This window comes from Chiloscyllium punctatum, chromosome 44 (assembly GCF_047496795.1).
Source record: "Chiloscyllium punctatum isolate Juve2018m chromosome 44, sChiPun1.3, whole genome shotgun sequence".
Taxonomy (NCBI): Eukaryota; Metazoa; Chordata; class Chondrichthyes; order Orectolobiformes; family Hemiscylliidae; genus Chiloscyllium; species Chiloscyllium punctatum.
The window spans coordinates 43,083,229-43,109,590 of record NC_092782.1 but is presented as its reverse complement, the minus strand read 5'-3'; the positions used below and the strand labels follow the sequence as shown (position 1 = coordinate 43,109,590).

At 43.6% G+C, this 26,362-nt stretch overlaps 1 protein-coding gene across 5 annotated transcripts in view; it reads right to left on the bottom strand.

Moving 5' to 3' along the window:
• Positions 1-26,362, bottom strand: part of LOC140466929 (golgin subfamily B member 1-like) — a 73,147-nt gene that overhangs the window by 16,835 nt on the left and 29,950 nt on the right. For all 5 annotated transcript variants that reach the window (XM_072562781.1, XM_072562779.1, XM_072562784.1 and 2 more), the window contains 6 exons: positions 25,341-25,455; positions 21,206-21,288; positions 16,241-16,325; positions 13,602-13,678; positions 5,388-10,795; positions 1,835-3,767 (listed from right to left, as the gene is read on the bottom strand). In XM_072562781.1, the coding sequence (XP_072418882.1) occupies positions 1,835-3,767; positions 5,388-10,795; positions 13,602-13,678; positions 16,241-16,325; positions 21,206-21,288; positions 25,341-25,455 (7,701 nt within the window). The remainder of the gene's footprint in view (positions 1-1,834; positions 3,768-5,387; positions 10,796-13,601; positions 13,679-16,240; positions 16,326-21,205; positions 21,289-25,340; positions 25,456-26,362) is intronic.

Sequence of the window (26,362 nt, the reverse complement as noted above, 5' to 3'; positions counted from 1 at the left end):
TATAGATTTAGCAAACACTACCCAAACATTTATATTCTATTTCCTTTGAAATAAAGTCCAACACCTCATTAGCCTTCCCGATTATCTGATGAAGTTGGATGCTAGTTTATTGCGATTTATGCCTGAAGACTCCCAAATTCCGCTGTGCTGTGACTTTCTCCGATCTTCCCCCATTTAAATAATATTCAACTCTTCTATTCCTCCTGCTGAAGTGGATATCCTCACATTTATCCACATTAGATTAGATTCCCTACAGTGTGGAAACAGGCCCTTCGGCCCAACAAGTCCACACCGAAGAGCAACCCACCCAGACCCATTCCCCTATATTTACCCCTGAGTAATGCACCTAACATTATGGGCAATTTAGCATGGCCAATTCACCTAACATGCACATCTTTGGACTGTGGGAGGAAACCGGAGAACCCGGAGGAAACCCACGGAGAGAAGATGCAAACTCCACACAGACAGTTGCCCGAGGTGGGAATTGAACCCAGGTCCCTGGCGCTGTGAGGCAGCAGTGCTAAGCACTGAGCAATCATGCCACCCATCTGCCATTTTTTTTGCCCACTCAATCTGTCTGTATGCCCCTGCAGACGTTTATTGTCAGCCTTTCCACCGAGCAAGCTTGACTATTACATGTACTTTCCTTCTCCAAATCATTCATGTCGGTTGTAATGAAATACAGCCGCAGCACTGATCCCTGCAGTACCACCAGCCCACTTGATCTTTCCACTCCTGACATTACATTGCCTCAGTTTCAGATTTTGTTTCTTTACCTGAATCCCACCAAGTAAAGGGGAGTGGAGATTCTGTGTGAGGAAATCCATCGCATTTCTATCAAAAGGCAGAAACGTTTCCACACTGAGTCGTTAAAATCTGGAATGTGCTATTTGAGAGCATGGTGGAAAGGGATTCCACCGAGATTACCAAGCTGGATTATTATCAGCTAAACATGAATGTGCAGCACTACAGAGATGTGGGTGAGTGACACAAAGTGCATTTCCCCTTCAGAGAGCCAGCACAGACTCAGCAGGCTGAATGGCCTTCTCCAGTGTTTGTGCCATTCTCTGCATCATAAACTAACTTGTAATTCCATGTTTAATCAGTAAGCCAAGGGAGCAGCTCAAGGAGGAGATTCACCACTACCTTCATATGGCAACACGGGACTGGCACTGAATGACCAGCCTTGCCAGCAGCACCCACATCCTGAGAATTCATTAAAAGAAATTTAAAGTAATTAACAAATGTAAAACATGCCTTCACAATGTTTAACATGAAAAGAGCCTTATGCAATTTCTTAGTTCCTTTGTTTCATCTCAATAAGCCCACAATCCTCTGTGTCTCTCTCTAATTCTAGTGTCTTGCAGGTCCCTGTCACCTTGTTACTGACAGCCATCCCTTCACAGTTGCTTGGGCCTTAACCCCTGAAATTCCAGCCCTAAATCTCTTTACTACAGTGTCCTCCTTAAGACACTCCTTCTAACCCACCTCTTTGATCAGCCTTTTGACCTTCTATCTTCTCACTGTCAAATTTTGTTTGATAACACTTTTGTAAAACGTGTTGGGGTGATTTATTACAGCCTGTAAGGAGTGCTGATTCCGTGGTGGGATATGAGCACGTGAATGAGAATTTGAAATTTGAGACTTTGTTGGTCTTAGAGTCAATGGGAGTCAGTGCACACACATGTGATGTGCTGACTGATATGAAGTATGCTATTGACAGCAGATTGTGCAGGAGAATTAGCTCAGGGCAAAACAAAAAGCAGACATTTACAAAATAATTATTTTCAAACTATGAAGGAAGTCTACAGGTAAAACAAAAAACCATAGTTACCAGTCTATCGCGGTCATTCTGCAATGAAGACAGCGCGTTTCTCAGACTCTGCACTTCACCTGGCTTTGAAGGCGTTGATGCAGAGCCCTGCTTAACTTCATGAACCTTCTTGCTTCTGGTCACTGCGTCCATCAGTCTGTCCCTCTCATCTTGTAATGTTGTCACAGTTTTGGAGAATGCTTTCAGTTGATTGGCTGAATTTTCTAGTTCCAAGGTTAAATCATGCACATCCTGCTCTTTGGATGACAGCTGCTTACTCAGTTCATCAATGCGAATCCGCAGATGGGTTTCAATGCTGCTGCTCTTCATAGCTGCCAGCTCTGATGACAAACAATCCCTCTCTTCCAGCAGTTTATGGAAATCGGTTTTAGACTGCTGTAGCTCTTGATATAGACCTTCACTCCTGTTCTTCTCCAACTCAAAGTCAGTCGTGTATTTACTCTGTAACTCCTCAAGTTGTCCAAGGAGATGGTCTCGATCGACTTGTAAAGAACTCATGGCTTTCCCAAAAGACAGGTTCTGTGCCTTGAGTTGCTCAGCCTCTTCAATTGATTCCCGCAATCTCTGTTCAGTCTCCATGAGGTCCCTGGCCAGCTCGGCCACTCTTTCCTCTGCTGTTTCGGTTTCGTTTCTCATGATGCCGGCATTGTGCTGCATGTTCTGGAGTTCACTTTCGTACCGGACTTCGGCAGCACGCAGCTTTTGCTCAGTTTCCTTCTCAACTGTGACCACGTTCAGCTCCAGCTCAGCCACCGTGTCCTGCAGGGAGGAGAGGTTGGCCGTCAATTTTTCCACCTCCAACTGACACTGAAGCAGCTGCACAGGCCCACCAACTGTCAACCTTTCCACCTCTTCCTTCAGCTCACGAATGGTTTTCTCTGCTAACTGAAACTCGTCCTTCTGATTTCGCTTCTCGTCCTTCAGAGCTTTGTTCTCTTGACTGAGTTCATCTGACCCATGCTCCACTTCTTTTAACAGTCTCTCCATGTCCGATTTCTCATTTTCCAATGCTTTAATTCTCTCGAGCTGGGTTTTTAGGAACTGCTTGTGCTGAGAATCCTTCATTGAAATCACCTGGTTCAGGTCCTCTCTGTATTGCAAGAGCTGTGCGTTGAGTTTGGCGTTTTCAGAGTTCAAATCATCTTTCTGCCCTTGCTGGCTCCTTAATTCATTCTTGAGTTTGTTGTTCTCGGTGGCAGCTTCTTGAATCAGTTGGTCTTTTTCTACAATCACCTCGATGTGTTTCTGCTCGAGTTGTTTGTAGTCACTCAGCACTCTCTCCCGGTCATTCTGAAGGGAGGCCATGGACTTTGTGAAAGACTCTAACTTGACCTTGTTCTGCTTTAATTCTTCCTCAGTTCTCTTCAGTTTTGCATCCAGATCTTCAATTTCTTTCTGCAGTTTTCGGACTGTGCGCTCTCTCTCCAACTTCTCATCTTCTATCCTCTGAACCTGACTTTCCCAGTGTCTGATGTCTTCAGCATGCTGCTGTTGGGCTTCACTGATGGCATTCGCAACAGCCTCCTCTTTCGCGGCCAGGAGTGAAACAATCTTTTCCTCTTTTTCTCCAATTTCTTTATGCAGCTTCTCAGTTAAAGATTTGGAGCTCTGGAGGTCAGACTGAAGCTGTTCACAGGTCAGCAAGTAATTTTGTGCTTCGGCCTCTTGCTGCCTCAGGCTCTCCTCCAGCTCGCCTCTGGTTGCCTCAAGCTTCTCGAGCAAGCTGCTCAAATCAGCACTTTTTCCTGTCAGGGTCTTCACCTCTTCTGTCATCTTCAGGAGCTCGTTCTGAGAGTCCTTGTGAAGCTTCTGGAATTCTTCTGATTTGGAGAAGAGCTGTTGGTTTTCCTCCTCCATTTTCTTCACTGTCTGCCTATGAACCTCGTCTTCAGATTTGAACTTTAATTCCCACTCCTGTTCACTCTGCTCCAATCTGAAAAAAAGGTCCACAACAGTTATGCAGAGCAGTAAAGTTAACTAAATATTTCGAGCACAGCCTTAAAAATTTCATTTCCTCTCCGGACCCTCACCTCAGCACTCTATAAAACACCGACTATGAACATGAAGTCAGTTCTGAATGAGCACTTTTACTTAAGCCTATCCCAAACCACTATCTCACCCAGTGTTGTCGGCCGAAAGATAAAACAACCAGTCCCTCCATGGCCTCCCTTAACTTTTCCAGGTCATCAAAAACAGTCCATTAATTCATTAAGATTTCTGTTCCAAATAAAGTAAACTTCTATTTGTTACAAAGGACGACAGCAGGTTTTGACTTCCAATTTTACTAACTAACTGGACTAAGTGCACGCTTCTAAAACAAAAATGGAGAATTTGCATCAAAAAGAGTGCATTCAGATGTGCTAAGTTTTATATTCTGTTCATCTCTGGAGTGATTCACGTTTCGTGAAGACACATTAAAGACCAAGGTCCACATATTGCTGGTCTTTATAAGGCAGATGAGAATTGGAGAAATAATTCATTGAAAATTTGACAGGTTGGTATAACAGCTCATAAACACCAGGATTTCTCAGTTCTGTACATTCCTAGGACCTGGATGAAGACCAGAAGTCCATCCCGGAGCACAGAAATTAATGTTTTTTTAAAAAAACTGTCTGCTCTCTGAATATATGTACATGTCACTGGCATGGCTGTCTTTTATCAAATCCATCATACCATTAATGACGGATCATATCAAAGACCCAACATCAATGAAGGAGTGGCAATGTACATGTAAGGGAGGAAAGTGCATGTGTTTGAGGGGAACCTAGAAGGGCTTGTATTCCCATTTGTTTACTGGAAAAGTGGATGCATTCCTGCAGTGATTCCTGTAAATAGTGCAAGCTGCAGCCATAGTGTGTTGCTGAAGGACGGACTGGATACTTTACCTTGTAGGAGTGATATGTAGAAACCTAAAAGTAGTGCTTAGACTGACCTTGGAGAAAGTGAGGACTGCAGATGCTGGAGATCAGAGCTGAAAATTGTGTTGCTGGAAAAGCTCAGCAGGTCAGGCAGCACCCAAGGAGCAGGAGAATCGACGTTTCGGGCATACCCGAATCGTCGATTCTCCTGCTGCTTGGATGCTGTCTGACCTGCTGTGCTTAGACTGAACTTGTCAAGTTTGCAAAAGAAAACTGATGGCAGCTGACTTGTGCATCTTTTTGGAATTACAGAAGCGAGCCATTTTATTCAATCAATACCAAGACCCAAAGGGAGTACAGGCTGTTCTGCTATAACGTGTGTTTCATCACCGCAAATTAGCTGTAACACGATTAATAAAACTGTGGACGTTGTTTACGTAATGCAAACATTCAACTGAACGAGTATAGTGATTTTCTATTAGGCATCTTCTACAGCACAATTTTCTACAGCGTGAGGCCACAGAGGAACACAACTGTCGTGTTATAACAGAACAGCCTGTCGGCTTGCCTGCCAGCACACTGGGAAACCATGGAAGCTCACACGTGCTTTACATGGAGCACAGCCGAAGGGTGAAGTACCCCAATGACAGGATAAACACACTGAACGATCTCCCCACAGAACCGTTTCACCTTACCTGGAAAGCTTGATCTCCAGTTCCTTGCTGTAAATAGAGGCCTGTCTCAGCTGCTCCTTCAGCTCGTTGCAGTTGTCTTCCTTATCCCTGATCTCTTCCTCTTTCTTCAGAATCGCATCGTTGAACTTGCTTTCCCATGTCTTGGACTCATCAATGATTCTATCCCGGTCATTCTGTAAAGAGGACATGCTACGAGTGAAGGCTGCCAGCTTTGCCAAATTTTCATTGAAGTCAGTTTGAAGTTGACTGGTTTCCTTTTTCTTCTTTTCCAAGATGTATTTCAGCTCAAGAATAGAGTCTTCAGCATGCTTCTTCTCCCGTTCCAAATGCTCCAATTTCTCTTGCATATTTCTGAGCTGCTTTCTATGCTCATTTTGGTCGAGGTGAAGTTTTCTCTTGTGTTCTTCTTCCAAGCTGTTAGCTTGCTCGCGGGCCTTTTCCTCATTAACCTGGAGTTCTTCTTTCAGTTTCAGGTTGTCTGCTAGGATTCTAGCTGCCTCACATTGGGTGTCATCAAGTCGGACTTTACAGGAAAACAACTCTGCTTCAGTCTTTTTGGATTTCTCAATTTTTGTTGACGTTTCCTTTATTGCAGCATCCAAACTCTTCCGGGTTTCTTGCTGAACGAATTCCAGTGCTTTGACGGTCTTTTCCAGATCACTGATCTTCTCCTGGTATCGGATGCAATCTTTCTGCAGCTGCTTTACCTCTTGTTGTTTCCCCTTAAGCAGCTCCTGCAGTTCTTTGTTGTGGACCTTACGACCTTCTTTTCCCCTTTGCATGGACTTGACTTTTTCCTCAAAATCCTTTTGCATCTTGGCTGCAGATTCTGCCTTCTCACTCTTGAGCTGCCTCACCTCTTCTTCCAGGTTATCTATCTGCTTCTGAGTGTCTTTCACAGTTAGTTCTAGGCCTGAAATGTTGTGACTGTCATCTTTTAATTGCTGTTGATAGTTAGCAATGCTACCATTGAGTTCTGCTAACTGATTCATTAATCGCTCTTCCAAGTCATCTTTCTCCGACTCTGCAGCTGCTTTCTCCTTCTTTAACTCTTCCACTTGTTGAATCATCTGATGATTCTCCTTCTCTTGCTCAGAGACAGACCTTTGCATCAGTTTCAATTCGTCCTGACGCTTCAGCAATTGCTCTTCCAAAGTCTCTTTCTCAGTTTTCAAAAGCTGACTCGTTTTCTTCAATTCACTCACCTCATTCTCTAACATTTGCTTGCCAGTTTCCGTCTGTGTTAGTTTTTCGGTCAGCTGTGTCAATTCTGGTCTGCAACTGGCAATTTCAACGAGCGCACTGGGATCAGGGATTTCTTGTGATCCCTCAGTCGAGGCATGGGTTGTAGGTGACTCTGCGGAAGGACCCAATTTGCTGCTGAGTTCTTGTTTAACCTCTGTAACAAGGGATGGTACAATTGCTTCTTCTATCTGGACTTCCTGCCCTGCAGTGACACTACAGCGAATTTTCTCCAATTCTTTTTCACTTACATCCAGCTTCTCAGTCAGATCCTTCAGTTGCTTCCTCAATGCATTTACCTCCGAATCCAAAGAATCCTTCTGAGCTTTTAATGTCTCAAGTTCATTTGTAACTTTGTCAATGTCTCTCTCTGCTGTCTGCAGCTCTTCCTGAAGCTGACGCTGTGTTGAGTCGGGAGTGACAGACGGTGTAACCTGGCTACTCATTTCAGGCGGTTGCTCTGACTGAAGCTTCTCAATTTCTTCTTCAAGCTCCATAATTTTCTGCTGCTTTGATTTAGCAAACTTCCTCATTTTCTCTTTCATTCCCTCCTGTTCCTGAACAGCCTCCTGAACTTGCTTTTCTAATTGGAGTTTCTGAGCCTCAGCTTCTCGAATTCTACCAAGCAGCTCCTGATTCTCCTGCTTGCTAAAGTCCAGCACACGGCGCATCCTTTCAGTCTCACCACCAACATTCTCATATGACTGCAGGAGGGTCTCGTATTCCTTCTGGAGGTCTCGGTGCTTGCGTTGCCACTCTGAGCTTTCAGCTGCTTGTTCTCCTTTCAAGAATTCAATCTCCTGCTGCAGGTTTCCTTTCTCCAGCGTTACACTGTCAATGACCAGCTTCAGGCTCTCACATGAAGCACTGAGATTCTGGTTTTCAGTCAGTGATCTATCCACTTCGGTGATCAACTTTTCCTTTTGATCTTGGACATTCAACATCTTTGCCAGCAGATCTTCTTTGTCTTGCCTCAGATCCTCTGAGGTTTTCTCCATTTCTCTTATCTTGCTACTTAATTCTTCTTTCAATGCTATTACAGAAGCCAGCTCTTCCTTCAGCAACTTATTTGCCTTCAAACTTTCCTTCCGTGAGATCAGGGCTGCTTGTAGCTTCCTCTGTATCTGCTGTTTGGACTTTGCCTCTTCAGCATCTACTTCTTGCTTCTGCGGAATTTCCAGAATCTCAGCTTGGAACTGCTTTATCTGTTCTTCGTGCTGTTTGGATTGCTGTTCCATTTGCACCTCCAAAGCTCTCACATGCTCTTCCTGATCAGATATCTTCTGTTGCAGGTTGTTGAGGACTACATCTTTTTCCTTCGACTGCGCTTGGAAATGTTCGACTTCCTCATCTTTTTTCTGCAAAAGGTTCTTTAGTTCTTCATATTCCTTGTTTAGTGTGGCCAAGTGTTCAGAGGCACAACTTTCAGCCCTGGCTCCCTCTAAAGCTGTTTTAAGGTCTTCTGCACTTGCTTCTACTTCCTGTTTCCTCTTCTTCAGAAGGTCAAGTTCTTTCAGTAGTTCCTCCTTCTCCAAGTGATGAGTTCTCTGCAGCTCAGAAATTTGATCTTGAAGCTCTGCCGATTCTTCCTTTGCTCTTTGTTGAAGATTTTCTGAGTGCTGCAGTTTTAATGTAATGCTGTCCTTCTCTCTGTGCAACATCTGGAGGTCTTCCTTTAACTGCGCCACAAAAATATCATCACTTCCTGATCCGGACAGACCTATGAATGTCTGAACTGGTTCAATTTCCGAAGATTCCATCTCCTCACAGCTCCAGCCTGAATGCTGGTCTGCCTGTTGGACACGATCCTCACAAGATGGCTTCCCTGCTTGCATTTCCACATCTGAAGGATGTTTCTCTTCCAATAACCGTAATTGCTCTTTCACTTTTGAAAGTTCCTCACAGATGCTCGCTTTCTCCAGATTTTGCTCATTAAAACTCTCCAGCAGAGTATTATACTCCTCTTTCTGTTGTTTCACTTGCTCCCGGTGATGTCTGGTCTTTTCCTGGGCCTTCCGGATCACGTCCTTGCGTGAACTGACAGCCTCCTCGAGTTTCTTCCGTAGTTGATCTTTCTCCTGCTCCAGGGTGAAAAGCTTTGATTCGAGTTCAGTTTGCTTCCCTTCTGCCAACCCTGCCAATGTGGTGAAGGACTTATCTATATTCTTTCCAGAATCTACTTCAGTACACTCATGTTCCACACACTTCTTTTCCACCTCAGGCTCAGACATTAGCTGTTGAATTGTTAACTGCTTGGCGAATAGATCAGCTTCTAAAGAATTCACATGATCTGTTTTTTCCTGTAGGTCCTGTTTCAGACCTTCTACCAAATTCTGAAGCTGACTCACTTTAGCAGCTTCATCTTGCAGGCTTCTGTTAGCACGTTGCAACTCGGCTTCTTTCTCAGAAAGTGCTCTGGTCAGGTCAATTGTATGTGGATCCTGAGATTGTGCTTCTTTGGGGGGGCTCAGCAACTCTGAAGATACAAAGTCACCACATTCTGACCCGGACGCTGTTGGTGAGACTTCCTCTGCCTGAAGGTCTTTCTTTTGTGCTGTCTGATTCATTTCTTCCACTTTCTTCAAAAGCTCCTTCCGCTTTATCAAAGCGGCTTGCAGTTTTCTTTTTATCTGTTCATTCTCCGTCTTCAGATTTTCCACTTGCTTTTCCAAACTGCCTTTCTCTTCCAACAACAATTCAAACCCGGCAGCATTATGTTGTAGCAGGTCCACCTGGTCTTTCTCCTGAGGGGACAGCTTGGTCTCAACAATGGGTCTCTCCTGGCCTCCAATCCCCTCCTGCTCTTTTTGCAACAATACAAGTTGCTCCTTCAAGTGTTTCACTTCATTTCCCAGGGAGAATTTGTCTTCGTTCAGTGCGACCATTTTCTCAGACATGCTCATGGTAAGCTCAGCCATTTCAACGTCCCTTGCTGTCAGACTCGTCTGAAGCTGTTGAATTTTACTGGTTTGCTCCGATAAGCTGTGCTGCACACTTAACAGTTCCTGCTCCTTAGAGGCTAACTTCTGCATGAAGTCTTCAACTTTGGACTCCTCATCTGCGATGAGCTGCTTCAAGCTCAAGAGTGCTTCTTCTTTCTCTTGTAACTGTGCTCTTATAGCTTTAGCCTCTACATCCTGCTCAGAGACCTGACACTGGATAGCATCCAGCTGCTTCTCCAAGGCTTCAATTTTCATGTCTTTTGACCTTGATTCATTTTCGACACTGTGAAGTTGCTCTTCCAACAAGCCACTCTGTATGCTCGTATTCTCCAAAAACAACAGATGCCTCCGTTCTTCATTTGCTGCATTCTCCTCAGCTTTTGTAAGTTTTTCTTTCAGCTCAGTTATTGAATGCAACTCCTGTTCATATTGCTGAATCTGACTGAGGAGTTGGTCCTTGTCTAAAAGCAAATTATTGATCGTTTCCTTTGCATCCTCGGCCTGTTTCTCACAACTCAAAAGTTTCTGATTTAAACTCGCAAATTCCTCTTGCTTGGCATTTAGCTGCCTTCTGTACAAGGCCTCTGCTGCTTCCAGGTTCTTTTCAAGTTCCTGTACACGAGCTTGTAGTTTCTCAAACTCTCCATCCTCAACCATTCGAAACCCGTGAACTTTTCGAACAACCTCCTCATCTTGCTCCTTTCCTGAGGCCATCGGCAGTCCATGCTGTGCAATGGAACTATTTTCAAGATGCTCCCCAGAACTATACAGCTCTGTGGTGGAGTAGATGTTCTCATCCAGATGGACAACCGTTGTACTCTTTTGTTGTACTTGTATGACAGAGGTAGTCTTCCCCTCTACTTCCACTGAAATATTGGTGCTTTCGATTTCACTGCCTGACTTCATGCTCTCTTCCAGCAGTGTGATGAAGCTCTTTCCTTCCTTCTCCTGTATCAACACATTCACATTCTTATCAGCTATTGACATGAACTTTTGTTCCAAGGGCAGAAACTGATTTGTGTCCACCAGCTGGATTTGTGAGCCAGTTCCATCTTCTGGTTGCCCTATCCCCGATTTGTCAACCAGCTGCTGGCTCAGCCTTGCTATTTCCTTTTGAGCTTCTGCTAGTTGGTGTGTAACCGCTGCAAGGTCTTTGTCTTTTTCAGAAATAGCCCTCTGTAAGGAATCGAGATCTCTGCACTCCCCGACCTCGGCGTCACCATGCTAGGTTGAAAAAAAAATATTTTCAGTTATTCCTACAAAATGAAAAACTCGGAAATATAACACCCAACCTAGACATGGCCTGATATTGTAAACCTCTAGCTTTTTGCGCATCCATGACTTCTTTCATCACACCATTGCAGGTCACGACTTCAGCTGACCAGATTACTGCCTCTAGAATTCCTTTCGCAAAACTCTTTACCTATCCACTTCCATTACTCATTTCAGACCTGATGGTCCTTAAAATATACCACTTTGACAAAACTTTTGTCACCTGCCCTAATATTTCCCCCTTTGGCAGTTATTTTGTCATCTGATTATGTGCCTATGACGCACCTCAAGATAATTAACTAGGCAACAGCTCCACATAGGTTCCGGTTGATGTTGATGCAACTATGCAGAGTTTACAAAAATACAAGTAGTAATGGCCAAGTTGTTCTGCCTTTACATTGTAGAACCGGAAGAAACGACATTCCACAATGTAAAGGCAGTACAGTCTCGCCATAACATGCCCTTGCTGTATTTTTGTAAACTGTGCTTACATCAATATCATGGCCCTCAGCCTGAGTGGTCAACCTTTTTTTTCATATTGGTTCAACAAGACGTGCCATCTCTGGCTAGGCCAGCATTTACTGCCCACCCCTAATTGTCCAGACAGCCATTACGAGTCAATCACATGACAATGGGTACAGAGTCACACATCGGCCAGACCAGATAAGGATGGCAGGTTTCCTTTCCTACAAGACTTTAGTGAACCAGGTGGGGTTTGACGACAATTAACCATATAGTTACATGGTCACCATTAAGCAGCTCTCTGTTCCAGATGTTTTGTATGGAGTTAAAATTTCACTATCTGCCATTCAAACTCACGTCCAGAGAACATTTGCCCGAGGTTCTGGATTGCTAGTTCAGTTACATTGCCAGGGCATCACTGCCTCCCCTATTCATGAACTGGAGAGAAAATTACTTTTTGCCATTCACAAAGAGTCATACATTCCAGAAGAGGCCCTTTGGCCCATCAAGTTTGCACTGACAAAGAAACTACTCTAAATCTGCACTCGTTCCATTTTCCAGCACTTAGTCCATAGTCTTGAATGTTATGACACTTCCAAGTGCTCATCCAAGTACTTTTTAAAGCGTGTGAAGTTTCCCACCTCAACTAGCCCCGCAGACAGTGCATTCCAGATTCCCACCATACAGTGGATAAAACAGTGTTTTATCAAATCTCCTCGAAATCTCTTGCCTTTCAAAATTATACCCTCTTATTACTGACCCTTCAATGAAGGGGACCAGCTGCTTTCTATACACCTTAAACATGCCCTCATTATCGAGTACACCCTCTTGCAGCTTTTTCTGCTCTAAACAAACAACCTGAGCTGTGAACGCTTCCATATGAGGCCACACCTTTGTTTCAAAGTACATCACATCGCACTTTCAGGGCTAAGTTCCATCTGCCACTGATCTGCCCATCTAACTGATCCATCTAGATCCTCCTGTAACCTAAGACATTCTTCCTCATGTCAAACACCTGATCAATCTTTGCATTGTCTGCAAACTTACTTTTTATTTCTCCCACATTCTCATCTACATCATTTATGAACATTTGCGGGCGGCACGGTGGCACAGTGGTTAGCACTGCTGCCTCACAGCGCCAGAGACCCGGGTTCCATTCCCACTCTCAGGTGATTGACTGTGTGGAGTTTGCCCGTTCTCCCCGTGTCTGCGTGGGTTTCCTCCGGGTGCTCTGATTTCCTCCCACAGTCCAAAGATGTGCAGGTCAGGTGAATTGGCCATGCTAAATTGCCCGTAGAATTAGGTAAGGGGTAAATGTAGGGGTATGGGTGGGTTGCGCTTCGGCGGGTCGTTGTGGACTTGTTGGGCCGAAGGGCCTGTTTCCACACTGTAAAGTAATCTAAAAAAATCTAATCTAATCACAAATGTATCCCAGCTTGATTGTCCAGAAATTGTTAAATGCCCCTTCACAGCTGGTCATTCAATGCTATGCTGTCCTCCATGGGTGCCTGCATGGTTAAGTCTGTTAGTCTCATTTTAATGGAGCTGAAATAGCTAACCAGAAGGCATGAGTTAATTCCTTTACATGGCAAGATGTGAAACTACTTGCAGTTAACCTGGTGTTTTTGCTGACTGACACCAGTGAAGAGGTCATGGAAGCTGCCAGATCGTAACACATTAGCTCAACTGGTGCACTAATATCGCTCTCATGTGCCTGATCTGGTCTACACATGGCTCCAGTCCCATACCTGCATTATTATTCTGTCGTCCATAGTGGTCTAGCAAGTCACTCATTTGACAATGGCTTAGCAGTTCATAAAAACTCAACACCGCATTCACAGGCGATCCAGGTGGGCAATAAATGCCAGTCTTGTCAACGATGCCAACAGCCCAAGAATAAATAAAAACATTTTAAAAGGAAATGGAAACTACACATTAGCAGCTTCAACTGGATACTCCAAGTGGAATTTTAGAAAAGTGAAGCTGGCATCACTTACATTTAAATAGCTCATTTCTCTGAAACAACTCAGAGACTTCAGTGCTTTCAACCAAGCTAAACAGTCTCATAAAATCACAAATTCCAACCATATAACTATCCCAAACTATAAATTTCTGTTTGGTTAACTCCCTTAAATCCTTTAGTGTTGGATTCAAATTATCGAATGGTTCCAATGTTTTCTTCACAAATAAGCAGCTTTCATGGAAAGAGTGTATGAGTGCAGACACCACGAGGAAAACTTTCCACCCTTTGGGATGAAACGGAGATAGGACGTGTCACAGCAAGAAGTTCCTGTACCTGAACTTCTGTCAGATCTGCTGCTTTTGGTTCTGGTTCAGCAATATCCTGAAGAACTTCCGCTTTGTTTGCCTGCCCTGCAAACGAAAGTCAAACATCACATCCATCATCTATTATCCACATTTCTCATGAGTTCTGCATTTCATGCATTTATACAAGCACGCTGACTTCTACTGGGACTCTTGTGACTACTGCATACTGCCTGCAAAAGGAAGAGCTAGACTTACCATTTGGCAAATACAACGATGCACACTGTCAGCTGAAAAACAGGTCATTTACTACACAATACTCAGAAATCCAGTCTGCCAGACTTGTCATTCAATGTGTTCCAAAACTCCACCATTAGATGTTGGCCCCTGCTTCAGCCTAGCACCTGGTTACAAGCTCCAAGCGTAGACTGTAAAGGGGCCTGTGGCAAGAACAAGGACTTGGCCTCTGACTTATATAATTATATCTTTACAAGTGGCCAGCACAGAGGATGGCAAACTAGCTGGACCTACTACCTACAGAGAGTGCAAGGATTAAGGAAGTATGAGTGGACAAACAGTGGGTGGGTTAAAATAAACACATTCACCTTCCTTGCTCAGCAAGTGTGCCTCTGCCAATGCAAATGTGTGATCTTGATAAACTCTGATGTAACAATTGTTCCTTTATTTTCTTTTGAAGCAGAAGGAGGAATGGAAGGAGCAATTCGTTGCTGGAAAAAGTATATGTTAGTAGTTAAATTACCCTGCCATACAGGCAGCAGAATCCTTCCTACGTTTTACTCCAAGGTTAAGTAATTGGCTGACTAATTGGCTAATTCCCATTCATCTTAATCGAACCCAATAACTAAAGTCTGGTGAACTAAGATTATTCTATTCTCCTATCCTTTTTAACAATTGCTCACTAAAATCCTTGACATGGACACTCCAATGAAGTAGAAACTAACCTTTTATTGGGATGCAGGATGAACTGACAGCTGGTCTATCACAACTTATAAACTTCCTTAACTCTTTCAGATGCAAACAGGTGTGCTGAGCATTATCTCTCTCATTATTTTCCCTTGCTTTTCAAGTACAATCGCATTTAGTGAGTTTTTAATATTCATCCATGAGAATTGTCAGCATTGACACCTGGAATACCACAACACAGCTCAGTAAAAACAACAGCATGACCCAGTACAGCTTGGGTTCAAAGGCAGAGTTATGTTTCCAACATATTCCATCAATATCACCAGAGCAGATGCAGAGCAAAGTTCTTGTTAATCTAACTCAACAATGAGCCTCACTCAAGATCCTCAGAAGGAATATACGGCATCAACAAGTCTGCTTCCCATTTCCCAATGTACTTCTTTGTTGACTCCCTGAAAGAAAATTTGTAATTTAGCTATAAGTTAATAGAGTTCTGTACTCGAGTTCAAATTATTGAGGGGCTAATTGAGTCTGCCACAAATTTAGTTCAGACAGTAAGTCTTACAACTGTCATTCTAGACTAATCCAGAATCAGGTCCCTGGCCCAGGGAACTACCTACACATCTCCCCTTAGAAAGGAAGGATTTTCAATTTCCCTCACTGGATCTCACATCATCAAGTATAAGTGAAAGGGCAGCTAATAGTAGTACTCTGATACGTCAGAAATTCTATAAACTCAAAATTCTAAAACCTTTTTGAGATTTTCCTCACATTAGATGATACAGTATCCCCAAATGATCAAGTTCAGGCCTTCCTGGACTGTATAACTAAGCAACATCAAGGATTACACATCTTGACATATTTTCACACAATTGTCTGGAGCCACTGGAGAATACAAGATGGTTCTGCTCAGAGAGGGGCAGTTTGATAGGGGTGTTCAAAATCATCAGGCCTCCTGATGGTATAATGAGGAGAAACTGTTCCCATTGGCAGAAGGACCTCAGGACATAGATTTACCATAATTGTAACAATCCAGAGAACAAATTAGGAGAACGTTTTTTTCCATACAAAGAGTTATGATATATCATGTATCATTTGAAAGAGTGGTGAAAACAGATTCAGTTGCAATTTTCAGAAGGGAATTCGATAAATACTTGAAAAGGAAATATGCACAGGGCAATGAGGCAACAGCAAAATAGTGAAGCTGATTAGGTGACCTTTCACAGGGCCAGCACAGACACGGTGGGCTGAATCATTCTGTACTGTATCACTTCTTATTTCTGGTAATGACTGGAGGAAGCCCAGAATTTGATTATTTTAAACAATGACTCTTTCCCAGACCCTGTAAAATAGAATCTCTATTCTCGGTGACCAGCTGAGATCATCATTAATGAAATAAAGTAATACCCAATTCTACAGCAATCCGAGAGGATCTCCCATCACATCGCTTTCCAGTAATGTAGGGGGATCTGTATCATGGTTATGGCGTTTAGCTGCTCCCTTAACAGAACTGGTTCAAGATGTTGAATACTCTGCTTCTGTTGCACTGTTTCCTGGTCCAAGGGCAAGCAAAGGGCAGTCAGGACAAGTATACGTTTCAGGCTCCAGATTAATTGCTGGGTAATCATCTGTACAAAGTTCTACTGTAACAACGCCCAACCATAGCTACCATCCTTCTTCAAGTCCCCCCCCACCCCCCCACCCCAGCTAATAACTCCTCCAACTTTGTTCAATTATCATCATTACCTGTGATGCCAAATGAACTGTCTCCAGGCTGGGTCGGTTGTTCCAATACCATGGTGTCCGATATATTGCTGCCAGTGTCCCCACACTAAATAGAGAAGCAAAATTGATGGAAGTGCTTTGTTGAAGATACACCAGTGAAGGAGTTATAAAAATTCCGAGACCCTAGCTTCACTTGTACTCTTCACAGTTTATCTAAAATCTTCTGGGAAGTGCAACCACTGTCAAATTGCCACTCTGCTCTTACTTTTTCACCCAAGATCGCATTCCACATCGGCACTTCCAATTTAGGCACCTTAGAAATGCAAAGCAGATCTGAAATCCACCGATTCCATCATAGTACAGCCAGTTCTGATGTAATGCATTCGTTCCATTCTCGTGCAATCTCGTGTTGTGAGGAAATCGTGCAATAGCCATTTCAACTCATTGGGCCCGAATCGCGTTATCGCCAATACAGGTAAGGAAAGCTCATGCTAGACAAATAACGGTGTAAATTCTTCAGTCTCGTTAAAGCCAATTCTCACTGAAGAAACACGCATGATAGCAGAACCGACTGAACAGGGTAGTTGGGGCAAGTCAAACCGCACCCCTATTTTTTTGTGGCAGTAAAATCTGCATTCTGTTTAGTTTAAATGTCTCAAGATTGTGCATTTACAATAATTCATTATCGTATAGATTGGTATTTCTTTCTGCAGCGGGAACACCCACCCCGGCAAAAGTTATCGCTCTGATTTTGCAACTCCCAACAGCAAATGCACCTTCCCCCCAAACACCGATCAGGAACTGAATCGAGAATCTGCTCCTCTATATAGCTCAGAACTACAATGTGCGTATGCTCACGAATAGAACTCTTGGTCAAGTTTAGGTGGTGCTGTCAGGGTCTGTGATGTGACTGCCTATCACTATTTCATTACATGTACCGGTTATAACATTATTCTAACTTATGATGCCATAAAACAACCTCCAATAACCCTGTGTCAATCAGCTGAGACAGACTCACCCAGCTATAATACTGAACCAAGCTGGATATTTTAAGCCATCTCCGACTGAAAGCCTATTAACTGCGATATAGATTTGAAGTGGCTCAGCTGTTATACAGTTTTTTTATCCTATACTACTATTAGAAACAAGAACTTCCGTGCTATACCATTCCATTTTATTCAATGATCAATTACCTAATAGTGACTTCTCCAAAATATATTACATTGTATGAAGTCTTGGGGTACCCCAAGAAGGTGACAAGGCTCAAGTGAAATGCATTTGCTTCCTTGCTGAAACAAACAAATCAGAGCCCAAGAACTGGTGCTGTCATCTGTTGTGACAACTCCACCATTCCCTTCTACTGTTGTGGTTCTGTTCGCCGAGCTGGGAATTTGTGTTGCAGACGTTTTGTCCCCTGTCTAGGTGACATCCTCAGTGCTTGGGAGCCTCCTGTGAAGCGCTTCTGTGCTGTTTCCTCCGGCATTTATAGTGGCCTATCTCTGCCGCTTCCAGTTGTCAGTTCCAGCTGTCCGCTGTAGTGGCCGGTATATTGGGTCCAGGTCGATGTGTTTGTTGATAGAATCTGTGGATGAGTGCCATGCCTCTAGGAATTCCCTGGCTGTTCTCTGTTTGGCTTGCCCTATAATGGTAGTGTTGTCCCAGTCGAATTCATGTTGCTTGTCTTCTGTGTGTGTGGCTACTAAGGATAGCTGGTCCTGTCGTTTCATGGCTAGTTGGTGTTCATGGATACGGATCGTTAGCTGTCTTCCTGTTTGTCCTATGTAGTGTTTTGTGCAGTCCTTGCATGGGATTTTGTACACTACATTGGTTTTGCGGGGGTATCCGTTTTTGGCGAATACCTTGTATAGGTGTTCCTCTTGCTCTTTTTGCGGTTCTGGTGTGCTGCAGTGTGTTGTGGCCCTTTTGAATAGTGTCTTGATGCAACTCCGTTTGTGTGTGTTGGGGTGGTGGCTTTCATAGTTTAGGACTTGGTCTGTGTGTGTGGCTTTCCTGTAAACCTTTCCTGTAAACACCTACCAAAAGAAGGAGTTTGACCCCACCCCACAGCTCACCAATAGGATAAACAACACACTGAGGAATCTACAAAAAAACGGACAGATAACCAGGTCTGACCTACAAAGAATGAAACCTGAAAGCAACAACACCCCCAGATTCTATGGACTACCCAAAGTGCACAAACCAGACATCCCACTCAGACCCATAGTATCACTACCAGGGACACCATCACACAAACTGGCCAAAGAACTACAGCAGAAACTGAAACACCTGATCAGCGGATCCAGACAATCTATACAATCAACACAGGAATTCTTGGACATCATCGGAAATATACACATAGACAAGGAAGAAACCATGGTCTCATTCGATGTAATGACACTGTTCACCTCCATCGACAAAACCCTAGCCAGAGGAACAATAGCTAACCTGCTGGACAGACATAACAGACAACAAGACGTTGAACCTATCAACAAAGACTGCATACTTAAACTACTGGACTTGTGCCTCACAACACACTTCACATTCAACAACCAGATATACGAACAAATCAACGGCACACCCATGGGCTCACCGATCTCTGGACTCATAGCAGAAGCAGTAATGCAAAGGTTAGAACAAACAGTCTTACCGCAAATTCAACCCAAACTCTGGGTCAGATATGTTGATGACACCTTTGTAATAATTAAAAACACAGTTATAGAGAACACACACCAGATCATCAACGCCACACTCACAGGAATCCGGTTCACTAGAGAAGAAGAAAAGGACAACCAACTCCCATTCCTAGACGTGATGGTACAGAGAACACAGAACGGAGAATTTACCACAAAGGTTTACAGGAAAGCCACACACACAGACCAAGTCCTAAACGATGAAAGCAACCACCCCAACACACACAAATGGAGTTGCATCAAGACACTATTCAAAAGGGCCACAACACACTGCAGCACACCAGAACTGCAAAAAGAGGAAGAGGAACACCTATACAATGTATTCGCCAAAAACGGATACCCCCGCAATTTTATCAAGAGATGCCTAAGGGAGAGACAACGGAACGAGGACATGCCGCAACCCAAAGGACTAGCCACACTACCATACATCAGGAGCATTTCTGAACTGACAGCCAGACTACTGCGACCACTAGGACTCATAACAGCACACAAACCAACAGCCACACTCAGACAACAACTCACCAGGACAAAGGACCCGATACCCAACATGAGCAAAACCAATGTAGTGTACAAAATCCCATGCAAGGACTGCACAAAACACTACATAGGACAAACAGGAAGACAGTTAACGATCCGCATCCATGAACACCAACTAGCCACGAAATGACACGACCAGCTATCCTTAGTAGCCACACACGCAGAAGACAAGCAACATGAATTCGACTGGGACAACACTACTATTATAGGGCAAGCCAAACAGAGAACAGCCAGGGAATTCCTAGAGGCATGGCACTCATCCACAGATTCTATCAACAAACACATCGACCTGGACCCAATATACCGGCCACTGCAGCAGACAGCTGGAACTGACAACCGGAAGCGGCAGAGACAGGCCACTATAAATGCCGGAGGAAACATCACAGAAGCGCTTCACAGGAGGGTCCCAAGCACTGAGGATGTCACCTAGACAGGGGACGAAACGTTTGCAAGACAAACTCCCAGCTCGGCGAACAGAACCACAACAATGAGCACCCGAGCTACAAATCTTCTCCCAAACTTTGAATTCTCTTCTACTGGCTCAGATCTAGCCTACCCCAACAGGGTGAAGAAGATTAAATTGGAGGGAAAAAAAAATAAGAAAAGCCAAGCATCCAAAAAGGTTGGTCATCAAAGTTCATCTGTTACATATTGTAAATTTCCCAATGAGATCGATCCATCTGGTACATTTTTTGTCTTACAAAATTGCATTTGCAAGTTGGAAGGAACAGAGTGTCGAAACCTTGGTCAAGACTGGTGCTATTGAACTGTGATTTGGTGTTCTCTTCTCCCACTCTTAACGTGCATCTGTTCACAAAGTGAGGAGTTTATATGTTTAAATTGTAGAGTTACAAATTAGCAGTTTATATTTCCTAATTGCCACGGCTTCAAAACAATTTATTCATAACAAACAGCTGTTTTCTTGTTCAGCACAAAAACCTGGTGAGTGTTTTATTTCAATTTGCGTTTGCCAGTCAAGTAATTTGGGACTTCCATCTCTTTGACTAAATATTTTCACATTTGTCAAACTCTGGGAACAGAGGAGTTGATTTACCAGAGCACTGTCCCAGTCGTCATGATTCGGAGATGCCGGAGTTGGACTGGGGTGTACAAAGTTAAAAATCACACGACACCAGGTTAGAGTCCAACAGGTTTAATTGGAAGCACTAGCTTTCGGAGCGACGCTCCTTCATCAGGGGACAACCACGCGGTGAAGGAGCAGTGCTCCGAAAGCTAGTGCTTCCAATTAAACCTGTTGGACTATAAGCTGGTGTCGTGTGATTTTTAACTGTCCCAGTAGGTTGAGACAATATCAACCTCAGGCCCCATTCCAGAAATTTAAGTTTATAATCTAAACTGACATTTCAGTGCTGTATTATGGAGTAACATACTGTTCAAGAAAGTATCAAAGTTGAGGCCCCATCAGGTGGTTACAAAAGATAATATGGCACCATTCAAACAAAGCAGGGAGATTCGCACTGGTTACCTTTGTTACTAGTTACATTCAGACTAACACTGGCTAAACATAAACTATCTAGTCATTTGTACTACTTCTAAACAAAGTAAGCAATTTGGTTACAGGATTACTAACCTATCTGAAAGAACCTTGAGGTACCTGTGCCGATTCCTGATGGTGTATACAGTTCCCACGACAGGGCCGTCAGCTTGCATGGAGCAGAGTCTGGCCCAGATGATGCTCCCAGACAATCCAACAGACAAGCAAGCCTCCTAAGATAAACAGTTAATCGGATGTCTCTACCTGAATGTATCCTGGAGCATCGTGAGCCAATGCCTCAGTTCCCTCCTGTTGCTCCAGTTCTTTAACCCTAGCTCGCAGATGTTCTGTTGAAACATAAATGAGAAGCACTTCAGTATTGATTGCTGCTCTTGGTGACATTATTCAGTTTCATATCTTACCATCACACTAAGAACACAACAGTATTTCAGTAAGTCCTGTCTCTGCGTAGATTTATAGTCTTGCACAGACAAAACGATAAACCCGCTGTTCCTATAACTAAACAGAGACCAGACCCCACTTTCCCCATAACAGTATTATACACTTCAACAGGGACAGGACTGGAGAATTACAAACCAGAACTGTTGCAACACAGAAGACCATTTGGTCCAACACACTTGTGCTCGTGATCTACAAGAACCTACCCTTTCCTGTAACCCTGCAAATATTTTCACTTCAAATATTTATTCAATTTCCTTTCAAAAGTGACAGTTCAATCACCCTTTTAGATTGTGAATTTCAGATCGTGACCAGTCACTGCAAGAAAATGTTTCCCCATCATGTTGTTTTGGATTTAATCGCCAATACCCCTCATCTTGCAACCTCTAGTTCCCGACCATTTCACCAGTGGGAACAGTTGTTCTCTACATAGGCCCCACATGATTTTGATTAACTCTATCAAATCTCCCATCAACTTTCTCCAAAGAGAAAAACATATCCAAATAACTGATTTTTTTTTCATTAGTGGCACTGTTATCACCTTTTGTTCTAAAGCCTGTATAGCCATTGTAAAAGTCATCGCCGTGAATTGGTTACAACATGGTCGATGAGGTTAATCCAATGTTTCAACCTGCATCAGCATTACCTTCTTACTTTTAACTTTAGGTCCCTGATCCTAACTTGGACCCAGAAGGCCTAGCTTCAAGACCATCTGTTCTTGAGGCATGTCATAACGTTTCTGAACAACTTGGTTAGAAAATATTTAGAAAGCCCAGGATCTCCATGTCTTTTCCACCAGTTTTTCAACCTGCCCTACCACCTTCAACGATTTGGACAAATATACTCTCCGGGTTCTCTGTTCTTGCACCACCTTTTGGAAATTGTGCCCTTTTTTAAAAAAATATTTCCTCTCCTCATTCCTTCCTATTGAAATCTTGTACTTCTCGAGCTTAAAGGTCATCTGTCAAACGTCTGCCCGTTTCACGGGCTTTTTTATTCAAAGGCTACGCTTCTCAGTTCACAATATTTGCAAGTTTTGGCACGTCTACAAAATTTGAAAATGCATGCTCAAGCCTAGGTCATTAATATATATCAAAAGAAGCAGAGATCCTAGTTATGACCCTGGAGTACGCTGCTGCATACCTTCCTCCAGTACCAAAAACAACCATTCACAGTCACTCTGTATTTCCTGTCTGAGAGTCAAGTTTATATTCATGCTGTTGCTGCCTCTCCTAATCTGCCGGCTTCTCCCATGTTAGCAAACCTATTAGGTGGCACTTTGATGTCCACGTACACACATTAACCAGACTATTCTCAGCAACCCTTTCTGGTACTTCATCAAAAGACTCAATCATGACCATAGCTCTCTGAAAGTGGCAACACAAAAGGTTAAGACGGTGAAAGAGGCATGCAACATACTTGCCTTTATCGGTCAGAGCAGTGAGTATAAAAGTTGGCAAGTCATGTTTCGTCAGGCCACATTTGGATTACTGTACACAACTTTGGTCACCGCACTATAGGAAGGATGTGGAGGTTTTCGAGAGGGTGCCAAAGAGATTTACCAGGGTGTTGCCTGGATTGGAATGTGTTAGCTATAAGGAGAGGTTGGACAAACTTGGGTGGTTTTCACGAGAGTGAAGGCTGAGTGTCAACTTGATATAAGTTATGAGAGGCATGAACAAGGTAGACAGTCAGAGCCTTCGAATCAAAGCATCCCTACGGTGTGGAAACAGACTCTCCGGCTCAACAAGTCCACAATGACCCTCTGAGTGGTAACCTACACAGACCCATTCCCCCTACCCTAATTGCCCTTAACACTATGGGTAATTTAGTACAGCCAATTCACCTAACCTCCACATCTTTGACTGTGGGAGGATACTGGAGCACCTAGAGGAAACCCACACAGACACGGAGAGAATATGCAAACTCCACACAGACAGTCACACAAGACTAGAATCAAACTCAGGTCCTTGGCTCTGAGGCAGAAGTGCTAACCACTGAGCCACCGTGCCCTCTGATGAGGCAGTCTTTGTTAGCTCCTGTCAGATGTGGACAAGGCGTAGTGATTGGAGTACTGACACATCAATCTGCACAGAGGAACCCTCGAATATCCAGACGACATGGGCAGGGAGTACTTTGTTCAGATAATCAAATATTTGGATAACACAGTTTGCCAAGCATCGGACCTTGCAATCTTGCTCAGATAATCCGAATTTCAAACAATCAACGTTCGGATAATCGAGGTTCCTCTGTACATCAATGCTCCTAAGGGTCTGGTCATTGACAGGATACTTTCCTCTTGCAGTTAACCTCCCATAGGGCATCAACTCACACCTGAGGGATTAAACTCCACATGCCATTTCTCTGCCCGGCTTTCTAGCTAATCTATATCCTGCTGCATCCTTTGATATCCTTCCTCACTATCCACAACTCCACCAACTTTCGTGTCATCAGCAAACATTCTAATCAGACCACTGACATCTACGTCCAATTTATTTACATATGTGACAAACAAGAGGTCCCAGCACTGATCCTTGCAGAACACCATTTATCACAGACCTCCAGTCAGAAACACCTCTCCACAACTACTTTCTCTCTTCAATGGCCAAGCAAATATTGCACCTAACTTGATAACTTACCATGGTTTCCATGCAATTTGATCTTCTGGACCAGCCTACCATGGGAGACCTTGTTAAATGCTTAAGTACATGCAGATAACATCCACTGCCTTAGCCTCAATCACCTTCACCACTTCCTCAAAACACTCAATCAAGTTTGTGAGACAAGACCTCCCTTGCATGAAGCCATGCTGACAAACCCAAATAAGGTCATTCTTCTCTAAATGCAAGTGAATCCTGTCATAAGAATCTTCTCCAATAATTTTCTGACCACTGATGCAAGGTTCACTGCCCTATAATTTCCTGGATTATCCGTGCTGCCCTTCTTGAACAAAGGAACAGCAAGGGCTATTGCCTAGTCTTCTGGGTTCTTGCCTGTGGCTAAAGAGGATACAAAGATCCCTGTCAGGGTCCCACCAATCTCCTCACTTGCTTCTGTCAGTATCTGGGGATAGTGCTGCAACCCACAAGGCTACTGGCCAAAAACTGGAAAGTTAGCACTGCTGCCTCACAGCGTCAGAGACCCGGGTTCAATTCCCACCTCAGGCGACTCTGTGTGGAGTTTGCACATTCTCCCCGTGTCTGCGTGGGTTTCCTCCGGGTGCTCCAGTTTCCTCCCATACTCCAAAGATGTGCAGGTCAGGTGAATTGGCCATGCTAAATTGCCCGTAGTGTTAGGTAAGGGGTAGATGTAGATGTAGGGGTATGGGTGGGTTACGCTTCGGCGGGGCGGTGTGGACTTGTTGGGCCGAAGGGCCTGTTTCCACACTGTGAGTAATCTAATCTAATCTATATGAGACTGATTATCTACCTGTGCCCTGGCATGCAAGATGAGTTGAATGGTCTTCTTCAATATAATGGGGGTATGTCTGGGTGGGATGCTCTTCGGAAGATCGGTGCAGACTCGATGGGCCAAATGGCCTCTATGTGCACTGTAGGGATTCTATGATAAGTTGTTTAAACATGATCTGCCTTTAACAAAGTCGTGCTGGCTTTCTTTCAATTTACCCTCATTTGTCTCAAGTGACCGATGATTCTTGAGTGGAAGTATCATTTTCAAAATGTTCCTATAACTAAGATTTAACTGACCAGCCCATAGCTGCTACACTCTATTCTGAATGAAGGACTTTGTAATTTTTGCAGTCTTTTCACACCACTCTTGTACCAAAGAACACTTGGAAGATCATAGCCAGCTTTAGTGACAGGAGCAACAAATCACAACCCAGTCTTGTCATTCCAAACATCAGCAAAATACAGATTAAAAGGTCATCCATCTGTTTAAAGAATGAAATAACGTTTCTTTTCAAAGCAAAGTTATTTACCGTTTTCAGTCCTGACTTCCTCATAATCCATTGTCTTCCACATCAGACTTCCCTTCTCTTCTTCTAGTTCGGCCAATCTGTTCTGGGATGCCAACTCCTGTTCCTCAGCAGCAGTCTGGGTATGGTTGACGTGGTTTAAGAAGAATAAAAAACACAAATTATTGAATGTGACAACACCTCTCAAAAGTAATAACCTCTAGAATATGATTTAATTTGGGGGAATTACACTTTTGCTCAGAGTCAATTCACAAATATTAGTTCTGTTGTATGCAAACCTGGACCAGCTACAAGCAATGTCACAAACCTGCAGCATAGCACAACCTACTGGTCAGAACCTGAAGCTGCACTGTTACAAGCAAATGGCTACATATAGGATTCCTGTTCTGTAAGTTTCACTGACAACTCAATTCTTAAATATTGAAGCAAGTCTGATCAGAAACTGCAACAACAGGAAACTCACAATTATGTTAAATTTTAATTAATATATTAACCGCTATCTTGAGGCAGACCATACTAAAGTCATGATCAAGTGAAGTTTTTCAGGAGACGTGGGTTAGAGGACAGAGAATCGTTAGACAAGGGAATTCAAAGGTAGTCAACAGTGTGGTGCTGGAAAAGCACAGCAGGTCAGGCAACAATCGAGGAGCAGGAGAATCGACGTTTCGGGCAAAAGGCCTTCATCAGGAATGAGGCTTTGTTCCTGATGAATGGCTTTTGCCCGAAACGTCGATTCTCTTGCTCCTCGATTGTTGCCTGACCTGCTGTGCTTTTCCAGCACCACACTCTCGACTCTGATCTCCAGCATCTGCAGTGCTCACTTTCCCCCAGTTGATTCAAAGGTCGGGCAATCCACAGTTCTATAAAATATTTCTGTGTTCTGTTATTATTAATGATTAAGTAGCAATATCAAAACGAAACAGGGATGGTTGGAGTTTCACTTAGAACGATGAAACTGAGGTGCTGCAACACTACCTCTCAGTGAAGAGCACACCAGTTTTACAGGAGCAAGTGTGGATGTTTGG